The sequence below is a fragment of the Python bivittatus genome, unplaced genomic scaffold (assembly GCF_059951505.1).
Source record: "Python bivittatus isolate LINGU-HERP-01145 unplaced genomic scaffold, Pbiv_v1 ctg000080_np1212, whole genome shotgun sequence".
Lineage (NCBI taxonomy): Eukaryota > Metazoa > Chordata > Lepidosauria > Squamata > Pythonidae > Python > Python bivittatus.
This window is the reverse complement of record NW_028277035.1, coordinates 7,318,611-7,334,624: the sequence shown is the minus strand read 5'-3', so window position 1 is coordinate 7,334,624 and position 16,014 is coordinate 7,318,611. Positions and strand designations below refer to the sequence as shown.

General features: G+C 35.5%; 1 protein-coding gene across 6 annotated transcripts in view; it reads left to right on the top strand.

The window, feature by feature from the left end:
• Nucleotides 1–16,014, top strand: part of QTGAL (queuosine-tRNA galactosyltransferase) — a 185,979-nt gene that overhangs the window by 40,060 nt on the left and 129,905 nt on the right. For 5 of the 6 annotated variants that reach the window (XR_015794688.1, XR_015794689.1, XM_088133457.1 and 2 more), the window contains exon 6: nt 13,750–13,845. The exons of the other annotated variant lie outside the window; for it this stretch is intronic. Coding sequence is in view for 3 of the 5 variants with exons in the window: in XM_088133457.1 (XP_087989583.1) it covers nt 13,750–13,845 (96 nt within the window). In the remaining 2 variants the exon portion in view is untranslated. The remainder of the gene's footprint in view (nt 1–13,749; nt 13,846–16,014) is intronic. 6 annotated transcript variants of the gene reach the window in all.

Sequence of the window (16,014 nt, the reverse complement as noted above, 5' to 3'; positions counted from 1 at the left end):
CCATCATATAGAAAATTAAAAATGTATTTTTGCTGATGCTGGAGACAAAATATACCTGTTCTGGTTCACCTGCATTTTCTTGTGTATTTCTGAGGCTGAAAAGATAATCACAGATAGATTATAGTGAAGGAAAGTTTGAGTAGAACTGATTGGTAGATAGATGACATAGGGTAATCTTACTATACTAACTGGAAGTCAGAAAGAAATTAAAATAGTAAACCTTTCTTAATTTAAAGATTACCTAGTTAATATGTCTTTTGTTTTTCACTTACACCTGGTATTTCAAAAAATGGGGTCTTTTTTTTAGCTGTGGATGTACCATAATTAACAGAAGGCTATTTGCTTTCATGTTTTGATAGTACAGAAGTAAAATATTTTGCTGCTGGGTCACAGAATGTAAATGGGAATGTACTCATAGAGTACATACAGTAATTTGCTCTTCTTCTGAGGATTATGACCTCACTCATATTCTCTTGTGCACATTATTCATATAACTCTTACCATTATTGTATACATTATAATGACTGCAAATTAAGTTCATTTCCATAAAATGAAGGTGAAGTGTCCTGTATTAAGAATAACACATACATACATACATATAAAGCCATTTGTGAAAGCAAGATTTCTTATCTGTTTAAAACTTTTGAGGTCATATCTTCAGTGGCAGCTGCTGTGATAGCTTTGCAGTGTTCTCTATGTAGACCTGAGGCATAGGAAATCATTTCAAAGCCAAATCTCTCCTGGAGTTTTAGAGCTGATCGGGTATATGGCTTTGGCTCCGGACCATCTCTACAGCAGTCATTAACTATAATCACGAACACATGAAAACATGACTTTTCTTCAAAGCAAAATAAGAGAGGGCAGCTTATTGGTGAAATCTTAGAACTTCCTTCTAATTTTCCTTTTGTTTTTACCTGCGGCAGCACTTCTGAAACTCATTTAATTTGCATTCCATCATAATCTAATACAGCTTGCTACTTCTTCATTCCAAGTCACTGTGGAATGCTTTTTACATGTTATTTTATGTTGAGTTTTTGAAAATTAGTTGTTCCAGGTTCCTTTTGACTTTCATTGAATTGTACCCTTTTGTGCTACATGTATGTGATGTATTAAGTTATGAAAGGGAGAAGTGTTCCGTAGTTCTGCTTAATAATATGAAGTACCTGAACTTTTTTATTTGTAATTATTATACTAAGATTTATTGCAAGTGATGGGAAAAAGAACTCTTGTATTCAGTGTTGATTTGTCCTTAAGTATTTCATGTGTTAAATCTATCAGATAGATAGATTTAATCTGTCTGTCTGTCTGTCTGTCTGTCTGTCTGTCTATCTATCTATCTATCTATCTATCTATCTATCTATCTATCTATCTATCTATCTATCTATCTTAGTTGATAACATCTGAGAGAATCTAAAGGCTGTTGACTAGATTGGAAGTAAAAAAAAAAACAACCCTGAAAAAAAAGCCAGAGGCTAATCACATATCATTGCCAAGACAATTGCGCAGAAGTGCTAATGTAGTCATTAGGAGTTGAGCTTGACTTGAGAATGGGTATACCTTTTTAATATCTTTGAATGCTTAAATGTTTGTCTAAGAATTATTTAATTTTTTTCAGGCTTACAAGTCTCTGTTTACCACTTTGCGAAAGCTAATATCAGTTGCCTCCTATCCCTAAAAATGTACTCTGCATGTGCATAATTGCTGTTAAAAGCTTTGCTTTGTTCTTTGTATTTTAAATGTGGTTTCTTCAGTTCTTCTTGCATAATTAGTTGCAGTAGAGGTGATATCTCAAAATTTGCTTTTGGGTACAGCTCTTATCTCTTTTTGTTTAATAGTGTCCTGTTTAATATTTGCACTTAGCTGTTTATGAAGAAGTTTATGCATAATAAATGAAGAAGGAGAACAATTAGGCATTTACTATTGTTTTTCTGTGGGAGTTTATTTCAGAGTGGCAAGACAATACTAGTAGGTCTTGGTCCTGTAATCGTATTTCAAAAACTGATACTCTATGCAAAACAGCAATCAGATATTATTATAATACCCCCATTTCAGATGGTCAGCGTTATAGCATCCATGTCAGCATAAATGTTTATACTTTAGCTGCAAAATGCAATACATTAGTAGTTGTAGTGTGCTTTCAAATACTCTTTGAAAAGCCCCTCTTAATTTAAAATATTATTAAAAGGGCAACTGATACATGTATATCAATAAAGGATGACTCATATTGAATTATATTTAATTATAATCCATACTTAGTTTATACCTGTAAGCAATTTGTTCAGCAACTTCATGTCTTCAATCCATTAAGTAATTAGGGCAATAAAATTATCTTTTCAGTGTTGAAGGACAAGTCTCTTAGCAATAGGAATCGCAGAAAGAATCCATTTCCATTGACCAGCCATCAATTTCCATGTAGTAGGTATGTCATTTGAAAGACTATGGACATCCAAAATAATAAAATCTGTCTCAAAGTCAGGTTAATACATCTAGGGATTTCTTCCACGGATATAACAGTTTTAGGATATTTTAGTCATAGTCTAAAATCTGTTGAAATTTTGATTCAAATATTAAGGCAGTATCCCATTGTTCAAACAAAAAGAATCTTGAATTCCTTATTTCATTCCATGTTGATATTTGCATATCAAATCGATTTATCAAAATAAGTACTTATAAAGACTACATGTTTTTAGCTCCGTAAGATTTGGTGGTCAGTTTTAATAATTTAGGGCTGCATGTGTATCTGCATCTATATGAATGACAGCCAGTTTTGTGTAGTGGTTAAGGCGCTGGACTAGAAACTGAGAGACCATGAGTTCTAGTTGTCCCTTGGGCATGAAAGCCAACTGGATGACTTTGAGACATTTACTCTTGTCTGAACCCAACTCTCCTCGCTGGGTTGTTGTAGGGAAAATAGACAAGAACATTATGTATACCTCCTTGAGTTGTACAAAATAAAAGAGGTATATATATCTAACAATAATAATAAAAATGTACACATGTCAGATGCCCTTATATATATAATCTGCTCTTTTTCTTTCTTTTTTCTTCTGTTTAATTGAAGAAATAAAGGTATTTTTAAAAAAGATAATTAATGAGGGAAGAAAAGTTGAGCTGGCCAATATTTTCTAGATGCAGTATGGATGGTGATTTATTTATTGTGGTCATCACCACCATGGAACAAATTCTTTTGTGGTTTCTTACTTTTTCTTTCTTATTGTCATAATAATTTATTGCTGTTGCATTGTAATCATTGCTCCAGGTTCTCAGGTCTGCATGAATAGCATCTTCAAATTGACATATGTGGAGTTCAGCAGCAATATTGCCAGTGCAGAGATTGTTGCAATTATAGCATCAGTCTTACAAAGCCTGAAGGGGAGCCAAAGATACAAGATGCCACATTAGTTAATATCTCTGCCTTCCATTGCCAAAATATCTCTATCTCATAGTCACAAAAGATCATTTCTTATTAAAGCAAGCAAAGCAAAATATAGAAGTAATATTAGATATTGCTGTGGTACATATATTATATTTAGAGCTAACTCATTAAAATATAGCAATTTTGGCAATGCTAAATATAATGTAGATGGAAAAATCTGCCTCCCTTTCTAAAACTTTCCAATTTTTTAAGAGTGCCTATCTTATTTCTGATGTTTGTCATGTATTTTATAGAATGTATGGAAATTTATATACAGTTTTATTCATATTCCTAATATAAAGATGTTTGCACGCAATTTTTTCTAACTTATTTTTGTTACACAATTTTTATAACATTCATGTATTTTTAAAAATCTGATAATGGTATAACAGTAGTCAGAGAATATGTGAAACCAAAAAATAATTGCATTCTTGTTTGTTCAGGAGTGAATAAGGGTGATTCATATTAAATGAAGATCGAACTAAATTTATTTCCACATATTTACAGTGTGGATACATAACTTCTTAAGGATGTTAGAATAACAAAAAATTGCATATGAACTTGTGTTCAGTCCAATTTTTGGTGCTTCTATCTCCTTATCAGATGCTTGATGCATGCTGCATTCCATGATGTAGCTTTACATGAGTTTCAGGGATAAGATTTTGCATTTGTCCATTCCATTTAGCCTGTGAGGCCCACTGAAGTTTATGGTCACCATAAAATGAACAGTATTGTTTTGAGGAGGTAAAAGATGTTTTTGTTATTCTTTGGTCCCTCTGTGTGACTATTTGAAATTCATACAGTATACCAGACTTTGCATGTTATGGAAATGATGAATGATGAGGATGATGATTTTCTGGAAATGCAACAAGAGTTGCCCTCTTTCTTCCATCTTTAGGCTTTTTGTATGTTCATGACTTGGGCAGCAAGGACTGTGATTTCAAAGGAGTTCAACACCCACAGTTGAAGGTCAGAATTTCAAAAGGTCTTGGATCCCTTGGAACATCAAAGAGAATAGGCCAGACTTCAAAGAAACTCAGTATTTATTTATGGGTCAGGAGCATATCTAATAATCTGCTCTTCATTTAGGGATTTAGTTTAGCTGTTCATTCTTGATAAACTTGCATTCTACCTTTAGGAGCTGATTTGAAAGTGAATGAGAAATCTGGGGTTTGGAGACAGTCATTGACATTTCATTAATCTCATACTCTGTATCCTTGAGGAAGCTTCCTGACCACATGTGATGTGCATTGTGTATTTGCTTTGACTTTTTTTTTCCTTTGACACTTTTTTTTCCCCAAACTTATTTTGGGATTTCCCCCCGCCTAAATAATGGGCTTTCAAATACCAAATAAAGTCCCAAGATATTCTTAACACAGAATTCCCTATAAAATTATAGCCTGATCTCCAGTGCTTTTTATCAAGCAAATTTACTTGATACTGTTTATAGTTGTTCCAGAGATACTTTTTATTCATAACAAAAGTACTAGTTGCATAACAAGACATTGAGCATGCCCAGCCACATGTTTCAAACCCTATACAAGAAAAGCAGCTTCTGGAACATTTAGAAAGTATAATAGTTTATAGGAAAAGGATTAGCATTTCTTTGTCCTGTAGCTTCTTCAGTTCATTCCTTTCCAATATAGGTTTTACTACAAAGGAGATGAAAAAGAGATTGTTAGGGTTTGGTTGTACAGTACTGTTTTCTTAAAACACTTAAAGAGTCACCTTGTGTGAGATGGACGGCTATATAAATATGATAAATAAATAATAAAGTAGTCTAAATTCAGTCATGGGGTCTTATTACTTTTCTTTAAAACTGATTTTTAGATTATCTCAGTTGCTTGTTTTGCTTTCTTCCTTTTCCAGTAGTGGTAAATACAGAAAGGAAAATAATAAGATGTAGGGAGTTAAAAATAGATGAAACAATGCATGTTATAAGAGGTTTTCAAATTCAAACAATTGTGCTTATCTTGTTTAAGAATATCTCTTTGGTTGAAGGCATAAAGGTGATATAATTTACTTTTAAGTGAATAAATTCTGCTCTTTATAAAACTTAATAGAAATAAATATTATACAGTACTGTGCAAAAGTTTTAGACAGGTGTGAAAAAATGCTGTAAAGTAAGAATGCTTTCAAAAATATATATTGTAATTGTTTATGTTTATCAATTTACAAAATGCAAAGTGAGTGAACACAAGAGAAATCTAAATCAAATCAATATTTGGTCTGACTACCCTTTGGCTTCAAACCAGCATCAATTCTTACATTTATACACTTTGTACACTTGGACAAAGTCAGGGATCTTGTAGGATTAGAGTCAGGTGTATGATGAACCAATTATACTGTACAGGTGCTAATGATCATCAAATTCATATGTAGGTTGAAACCCAGTTATTAACTGAAACAGAAACAGCTGTGTAGGAGGCTTAAAACTGGGTGAGGAACAGCCAAACTCTGCTACTAAGGTGAGGTTGTGGAAGATAGTTTCATGTCACAGGTCATACACCATGGCAAGACTGAGCACTGCAACAAGACACAAGGTAGTTCTACTGCATCAACAAGGTCTCTCCCAGGCAAAAATTTCAAAGCAGACTGGGGTTTCAAGATGTGCTGCTCATGCTCTTTTGAAAAAGCACAAAGAAGTGGGTGAGATTGAGGACCATAGATGCACTGGTTGGCCAAGGAAACTTAATGCAGCAGATGGAAGACACATCATGCTTACTTCCCTTTGACATTGGAAGATGTCCAGCAGTGCCATCAGCACAGAACTGGCAGAAACCACTGGGACCCAGGTACACCTATCTACTGTCCGGAGAAGTCTGGCCAGAAGTGGTCTTCATGGAAGAATTGTGGCTAAAAAGCCATACCTCTGACGTGGAAAAAAGGCTAAGTGACTCAACTATGCACGAAAACATAGGAACTGGGGGGCAGAAAATGGCAGCAGGTGCTCTGGACTGATGAGTCAAAATTTGAAATATTTGGCTGTAGCAGGAGGCAGTTTGTTTGCCGAAGGGCTGGAGAGCGGTACAATAGTGAGTGTCTGCAGGCAACAGTGAATCATGGTAGAGGTTCCTTGCATGTTTGGGGCTGCATTTCTGCAAATGGAGTTGGAGATTTGGTCAGGATCAATGGAGTCCTCAATGCTGAGAAATATAGGCAGATACTTATCCACCATCAGGGAGGCATGTGATTGGCCCCAAATTTATTCTGCAGCAGGACAATGACCCCAAACATGCAGCCAATGTCATTAAGAACTATCTTCAGTGTAAAGAAGAACAAGGAGTCCTGGAAGTGATGTTTGGCCCCCACAGAACCCTGATCTCAACATCATCAAGTCTGCCTGGGATTACATGAAGAGACAGAAGGATTTGAGGCAGCATACATCCACAGGAGATCTGTGGGTAGTTCTCCAAGATGTTTGGAGCAACCTACCTTCCGAGTTCCTTCAAAAACTGTGTGGAAGTGTACTGTCTGGAAGAATTGATGCTGTTTTGGAGGCAAAGGGTGATCACACCAAATTTTGATTTGGATTTCTCTTCTGTTTGCTCACTTTGCATTTTGTAAATTGATAAACATAAACAAGTACAATATATATGTTTGAAACATACTTACTTTATAGCATTTTTCACACCTGCCTAAAACTTTTGTTCAGTACTGTACATTTACAAGTTGCAACAGTTACTACAGCTTGTTGGAAACTTATGTCGGAACTTTGTGCAATTATTGATTGTAGTACTCCTGTATCATGTTTCTGATCCTGAAAGAGGAAGAACTAGATGTATATATGTCAAAGCATGTGTAGTAGAATATAGTGGTTAATGTTCATTCTCAAGGGGTTGTCACTCCTCATTATTTTCACCAATGGATGATAAGAACCTAATGGGATTTATAGATGTTAGGGTCCCTGTTTTTACACAGTCCTTAAAACTGTTGATTTAGCAGTTTGTTATGACATAATTTTTTTCCAATATTTTCTGGCAGAAGATGAGACCCTACTATTCCCAAGGATGGTCAACACATCTAGGCTTCAAATGTGGGTGGTCAAAACAAGTAATTCTGTAGTCAATAACCAGCAACATGACCAAGGATGTTTTGCTTTCAAACTCAAAATGGAACTTAGGATGGAATGATAATTTGATGAAGGCTTTTCTTATATCTTATTCAAAAAGCAAAGCCCAGGAAACAAAGAAAAATCATTGAAGCTCTGAATGTATAAACATTGCTCCTATATGGACCATACTATTGTTTTTTTTAAAGAGAACAAGGAACTACACTGTCTCTCAAAAGTTGTTTATTACCTATGAACAAGTCTTCAGATTTCCTCTGGATTTTTTATCAATACAGGGAACAGGTGGTAGGTATAAGTTTGTCCACATCCTCTGATAGAAAAAGCCCATAAAATCCTGACTATCTACTAAGATGTTGAGGTCCTTCTATTAAATAATACAGTAACAGTAGTTATGGGATGCTTAAGTAACAGGGCTTTTTCAGTTGTGGCCCCAAGTAGAATAATTTTCAGTAGTTCTGCATGATTTACTTTAACATTTAAAAGGACACTAAATATTGATCTCTTCAAAACTCCCTTGAATATTGTAACTAATATCAGCAGATCAGCTTCCCCAAATAACCCCCTTAAATTGTACTGTGCTATTTTGAAAAGAGGCTTAAAATATTTTAAATAAATAGGATTTTAAAGCTGTAGTCTGAGCAATTTGTATAACACATCCAATCTGGAAGTCTTTTGAGCTATAATATCCTTGGGTTTTAAACGGTAAGGACTATGTTCTTGGACAAGCTGTAGTAATGTCTATATTATGATGTAAACATCGTATCATATGAATTGGTTGCCATGCTGAAAATGGCCATAATTAGATGAGAGAAAAGATTGATTGGATATATAGGACCTACTCACAGGTCTCCTCAGTTAGAGGAGGAGAGAAATTAGTGTTCACTGCGAGATCATTCATTCATTTATTCAGATCCGTGCATGTACACACATAAACGCATAAATTACTTTTGGGAAAACTAAGGAGTTTAATACTTCTGAGTTGTGTACTGTGGCTTAGTAAATCTTGTTTGTTGACAATTCAGGAACTTTTTATAATCTTTTAGTTCTGAGCTGAAACAGGATGCTTCATAAATGGTTTTTCTTCTGAATATGTTGCCTTCTAGAATTCTTGGATAGAAGTAATTGACATTAGCTTCTCCTAAAACCCAGCTACTTTAGTTCAACTGGCTCACAAACAGCTAGTGGATAACAATGCCTTGTACTTTTTAGAAGCCTTAATGTTGTGTCTTGATATTTCAAAGATATGAACATGGCTAAAACCTGGTTGCTTTTCATTAATGTCTTTCACAGTTTGGAGTGGACTAGCTTATGCATTCTACTCTAATTGGAAATCTGGCTTTTAAAAAGCCAGAACTAAGACTAATCTGTCACCTCCTGGCAGCTGTTCATTAATTTGTATTTGTGTAGCTTTGGCCGGGTCAGTCTGCTTTGTGTACAGAAGCTAAGCTTTCTTATCTTTTTCTAAAGAAATGCCTTTCAGATCAGCAGAATTGTGTTTGCCCAGTACTTCGTATTTGTTTTCACCTACTTCTCTGAATTTCCCCATGTATAATTCTCATGTTCAAATTTATTTTGTAAAACTCATGAAATAAGAGAAAAAGTAAAAGAAAAAAGACTTACTTCTAAGTATGAGCAGTATCTCATTCTTAAATGAAAACATCTCATCTGCAATTAGTTTAGAATGGTCTATGCTTTAAAATAATCCTTCTCTAAACTATTAAGATAACATGGAGGCCTTATTCTGATGGAATATGAGCAAGCAGTCCTTGCTATAAATATTTAATATATGTCAGTTCTTGTCCAGCGAGCCCTCCCACCTTCCTTCAGTGTCTCAGCATTTCTACTTAATAGTTGATTGGATTAATACCAACTGATATGCTCAGGTATCAGAGTACTTATATGGCAGTGCAAATAATGTAAGTTCATTAGATTTGGTGGTCTGTAATTTGTAACCCTAGTACTAACTGAGGAGGAAAATCCTATTTACCCACAAAGCTGAGATGACCATCAAATCCAAACATCCCAAATCAATGCCAGCTCCCATAGAAACTTGGTGATTACAGAGATGGATTGATGCTAATTCCTTCTGACAAATCTTGAGTAGGTATCAACTAACAAATTTACTATGACTATCTAGTGTGCTGTTTCTAGCCTAACCTTAAAGGAGCATTGCTGTAACAGCATAAATTAGGCACAGGACATGGAGGACTATAAGCTGTTTTGAGACAGGGTGAATACCAGGCTGACTTTACTCCAAAAAATGTTTGACAAGCATTTGGAAAAAAATCTTGTGAAATATTCTGGATTTTGTTTCCTAGATGTGGTATGCATGTAAAGTGTGTTGAGAGATAAAATTTAAAACAAAATTGAAGATCGTGTGGAATTTGATACTAGTAAAAGTACCTACAGTAGCTGCCAGAGGCTAAACACAAACTTGTGTTCAGTCAAGCTCCTGAGACTAGTTTGGAACCAGATGGACTGGTAAAGAAGTTGCAAAGACTCCAGGACTACCCAAGACAAATTTTTGGGGATAGCCACCCCAGATGTGCAAGAGTATGTTGACACACTACGAAGAATACCAACTAGATGTAGTAAGCCCAGGGGCAAATGCACGGCCTAGCTAAAACAAGTGGCCTGATTCCTCTCATATTTCACACAGATATGGCAATAAATCTCTGCTGTTTAGAAGTTCAATCCTGCATTCAGTAAGTAGCTAGTAGCAGAAGCTTCACAGATATGACATGGCTAATTAAGTTGCTTTACTACAGACAAGAAGGAAGCCATATATTTATAGAAGATCTACCTACTTCAAAACACAGGAATCAAGTTTTAGTCAACCCCAGGGTTCAAATCCTAAACTTTTTTTCTCCTGCCTGTTCAAGTCAATGGACTTTTGGCTATTCAAAGGTACCAATACTTTTGGCTGCGTCTGTACACAGCCATTCTGACTGACCAGAGTACTGGTGGTTTTTGCCTTACTCAATTCAGTGCTAAAACTCCATCAGTAGGGGTCAGCCAGAAGACAAATCTGCTACTACATGTTGATTCAAATATAGGGAAATGGGGTACATGAAAAACAACTGTCCTAAATTAAGTGGCAGGGTTATTGCTCAGAGGAACCCACTTCAAGGTTAGTATTCACCCCACCTAGTTGAATGCCATAGCCGTCACAGAGGATTGGAGGGGCCAGTCCATATTAAGGGACAGCCAATGTGGTATATAGAGATAGTGTGGTAAATGGGAAAAAAAAAATTGCTACTACATAAAGCGCTCATCCCAGGTTGTCCCTTGAAGAGTGCACCACTAACACATGTAACGGGCTAATTCAGCAAAAATGCTGCTCATAGTTAAGCTTCATGTCTGGACTGAGGATTAGAAAGGAGTTTGGGACTTTGCTGTTTCAGGTTGCCAGCACATTTCAGTGCTGTTTGGAAATGATCTGACACAGCATACTTGGGATGCTCTTCAGCCCATAAAGAGAGAAAAAAACTGCTTAGGCATATGGATTTACAAGCATTCTATATGCTACAATTAGAGACAACTCAGCTCTTTGTCATCCTCAGAAGCTGGTTAGAGATATGTTGAGAAAGATACAATGTCTCATGAAACTACCCTCCCTAAAAAGAAGAAGGGTGAATCACCAGTTGAAGGTGAGGTTCCAGAAGGTACTTTGGAGATTGTTCCCTAAGAGATGCTCCAGGATAGAGGAGATGACTGAAGCAGTTTGTTTGAAGAAGATCATGGCTCATAGATCTCTGCAGCCTAGTGGAGGTAAAGGGCATAATAATCAAGTATAGCAGTGCCAATTTTTCTGCCTTCCAAAAAGTCCAGGAGGTTGACTCATCCCTAGGTAAAATCTAGGGGACAGTGGGGAAACCTTGGCACTATTAGGTGTCTCAGGAAGGAGAGCTTCCATTGTTTGATTAAGAGTCATAGAAAAGAATATGAGCCACACAGACTTGATTGTTCCTGCCCAGTGTCGTAGAAAGCTATACGGTTTGGTTCACAACCCCTCCAGTGGTCATGTAGGGGTTGAGAGGACCAGGGAGAAAGTAGACTATTATCTGTTCATAAACATCTGTCAAATGTAAGACATTAGCTTTAAATGTGAGATTCAAAACATTGTAGAAGAGGATGCTGGGTGGGGGGGGGGGAAACCCATTTCAACTAACCAAATGGACAACTCCAGTTTTTTCTTGTTTGCATATGGTTATGCAAATTATTTTACAAATTTTGCGATAGAAATGTGTTAATGATTTGATTGTGTGAATATTGTGCCATGCTAAACTAACTTTTTAAGTATAAAAGGGGATTTTTTGATGTGTTCAAAATAAAAGAAAAAAGAATCAATGTGTTAATTGCTCAGTGAAGATACAGGAATGCTAACAGGTAACAAAGGAAAAACTGAGGTACTCAACTCCTAACTTGGCTTAGTCTTCTCCAATAATAGAGGGAACAAATCCTGGTAGTGACAGGTCAATGTAGGTATGGTGGAAAGTATTGGGAGAGGTGATGCAAGAGAAGGGGGACCAAGAGCAAAATGCCTGGGTACATCCTGGGTCTGGTCAGTATCCTTCAGAAATATGCCCAGAAAGGAGATGAGGCCTAGAAACAATAATTTTTGGAATTTGCCCCTATTTTATGGAACAATCTCCCTCCTGAAATTAGGCTGGCATCCCCTGATGGTATTCTAGGAAATTTATTAGAATGAAACTTTTCTGGAGCATGATGTCAATGTTGTCTTTGGTTGTTATTGCAGATGATGATGATGATGATGATGATGATGATGATTATTACTGGCATATGTTTTATATTTTTATTACGTTAACTGCTGGGAGTCGTTGTTGGTTGTGGCAGCATACAAGACAAACCAGTAAGAGAGGTTGTTGTCCCACAACAATTGTGATGAACAAGATGAAACAATGCAGTAATTACCAAAAATCATCATGCCAAACCAGTTTTATCTCATGTACATACATATGTATGTATGTATAATCACCTCATTTTATTATTCATTCTGAATCAGTTGTGGAAAGTGGTAGATGTAACACCTTGATATCAGAAGAGGGGTTTTCTCAAGCTCTTTGCAACAGAAAACATTTTCACAAAGTGCTTTATAGTTAGAAGAGGGATTAATGTACAGAAATCTCAGCAACTGGATACTTTCGCTTTAGCACCCAATTTATTTTTAAGTTTGTTAGGGCAGGGACTTCTTCATTCTCTTGGTAAAAACTGTTTGAAGAACGAGAGAATTGACTAATGGTTTTACTAATACTGGAGGAATGTGCAGGCGTTCTGAGCTAGTATTGTTTTGCAAATCATTATCTATTTTCTTGGGTTCTGAGAATCTACAATAGATACATTTAACAGAATATTCCACAACATTTTAATAAGTGTACTAATTAAACGTGGGCTGTTAACAGTTAAGTACTTATCTAGTAGCTGGCTGAAACAAGTGAGGTTTCAAGAAGGGTACCACAAGGTTAAATCCTGGACTTGGTACACCTTAACATTTGCATTTATTACTGGGATTATGAAGTGAAGTAAAAGCTTATCAGATTTGCAAATGACACAACATTGAGTGGGATAGTAATATCATAGAACTATAATTAAATTCAAAACTATCTTGATGTACAGAGTAAAATGTTGAAAATAACAGTGAAAATTAACAAAGACAGAAGCAAAGTTATTTACTTAGAAACCAGATCAAGTGCACAGATGTTGAATAGGTGAAATCTGATTTGTATTTCCTATACTGAGGAGTGAGCTGGACGCAATGGTGTGAATAGTCCCTTTCAATTCTATGTTTATATGAAAAAAACAATTTCTTGTTTGTTTCAGCTACTACTGTATTTTTAAGCTGAATCTGCCATATAGTTTGTTTTTAATTTTGGAAAGAAAGGATTTTGTGTCATTGGCTAATAAATTATTATGTGCAGTAACTTGTAAATCATGGAAAAGAATACAAAACAGACATTAATTGTATATGGTATGAAGAACAATTTTAATTATGTATTTTTATATATTGAAAACATATCCTTCCTTTTCTCCAGCTAACATGACAGTTATCATTGTAACAGAAATAGCGATGTTACAAAGTTAGATACTGTTAAAGTAATATTGATTTTGACTTTATTAAGATAAAAACCAATGCCATGAATCTGATTTGCCAGAATGTTAATGCGATCTTCTGTAGTTCAAAGAGAGTTTTTTAAAAAATCTTCAGCAAACCTCTTAAATACCTTTTTGTTTCTATTTTCAGATTATAGGTTGCCAAATTAAGAGAGAACCAGCAGAAGCAACTGAGCGCTATACTAGGTGGATCAATAATTTAACACATGATCAGCTTCTTACTCAGGTATTTGGGTATATTGATACACCTTGAGATTACAGAGAGTTGCTTTTCCTATTTATGTTGTTCTTAAGTTACCTACAATTTAGATATTTGACTGCTTTGAACATGGAAGCAGAATATTAAAAACCACCAGAGAGCAGGGCATAATCCCATGTTACTAAACAGAATTCTGCTCACATAATATTTCTTCCTCTGCATCCCTCTTCCAAATGCCTTGCAAGGTATGTACATCTCCAGGATACATTTGGTGGCGGCGGGTGTGTGTGTGTGTTGGGGAGGAAACGATGAAATGAGATAATCTCTTTCTTCCTGATCCACTGATGTTCCGTCAGCAGAAAATCTGAGTTGGATTCTGCTCAGAATAATACAAAGGCGTGCATATATAAGTAATTGGATTAAAGCAGCATTTCAGGAGATGATGAGTAGCCAGATATGAATTAAAGTTGCTGATTCTTTTTCATATTTCTTAATAAAAACTGTAAGTAGATAAACAATTTGTTAAGTATCTTCTCAGCTGTTCTTTAAAATCATGTACAACCATAGTTAACATACTAACATAATTGCAAATGTATAGCTATACATTTTATAAGATCTTATGGGAAAGCCAATATGTAGTAGCAATTAAAATGCTGAATGTTGGCTAAGGAGACATAAGTTTAGGTCTATACTAAACCATAATGCTCATTGTGTGACTCTGCATCAGTTATTCTTCTTTGACTTTGGATTCTTTAAAGGGTTTTTTAGCTTATACTAAGGAGGTCTGTATTTTCCCATTTCACCCTATCTTTAATTTGCTTTAGGATATGAGAATACAGAATAGAGTTGTGGTTGGTTATATACACACACACACACACACACACACACACACACATACGGTACTGTGCAAAAGGTTTAGGCAGGTGTGAAAAAATGCTGTAAAGTAAGAATGCTTTCAAAAATATATATTGTAATTGTATGTTTATCAATTTACAAAATGCAAAGTGAGCAAACAGAAGAAAAATCTAAATTCCTTTTCTGTATCCTTTTGAGGTTGCTTCCAATAACCAGTTAGCAGAACTGATGTTTTCTTTATCTTTAAGTGTTATCTTATTGTCTCCAGACTGTTGGCACCAAAGTCAAGTGACAGTCTTACCACAAAAAGACAAGAAAATACCATTTAGAAATCGATAGCAGTGTCCATTTATTCAGGTTTATGTAGATATTTATTATTTAGAAGTATGGGATCATTTATAAAACAGTTTCTTGAGGCTTTATGCAAATTTTAAAATGAAAACAAAATATAATAAAAAGCCAGCATGGTAAAATAATAGCGGATTTTCAAAGAAACAATTGTATAGAAAAATAAGTGATGTTACTAATAGCAGCATCTATTCTTCTCTTTGATTACCAACTGTTTGGTCTGTTAAAATGATAAAAGCTTTTCTGCCATTTTTCTTTATTATTAGTTATTCTTTTTCTCTTTTGTCACAGTTTTTATCCGCATAATATTCTGGAACCTTCTATAGCTTTGCTGAAAGGTGTTTCACCTACAAATTGTAATCCACCTCTTTTTTTTTTTTTTTTTTTGAAGGGGGAGTGTTTGTCTGTTTTGATCTTAACTTCCCTTCCTCCCTCCTCTTCACCTCCCTTCCTTTGTCCCCAAAAGAGTTATTCTTGTTAGTAACCTAGATTTCTTTTATTACTTATCTGTATCTCATTTTCTTTCCTGAGGCTTATGGCCTTAAGTATATTATTTTCAAAATGTTCTGGCAGTGAGAACAGGCAGGCAGTCAAAACTATTTGTTCAGCCATAAGTACCAGTCCTCTCACCTCTCTACCTCCCTCAGGGGCCATAAAAGTAGCTAACGTAACCTTCACTTTCAAGTGAAATAGAACTCCTTTTGACTATACTATTTGTATCCAGGAAGTATAAGATGTTGAAGCACTGAAAGTCTAATTTGATCCTTCCTCCCGAGCCTAGCAATTGTTCCCTATCTTAAACTGCAGTTTGCTCTGTTTCTCAAGAGCTCCCAGTACTGTCCACACCAAATAAATTCTTACCGCAGCCTTGGATATTAATAAAGCAAAGGTTAAATGCTGTGAGGACAATAAGGTAATAACCTGACATAAGGTTCATTGCCATGTAGAATTCTTGGTGCTAAAGGTCTAGGTCAGGGGTCCCCAAATACTTCA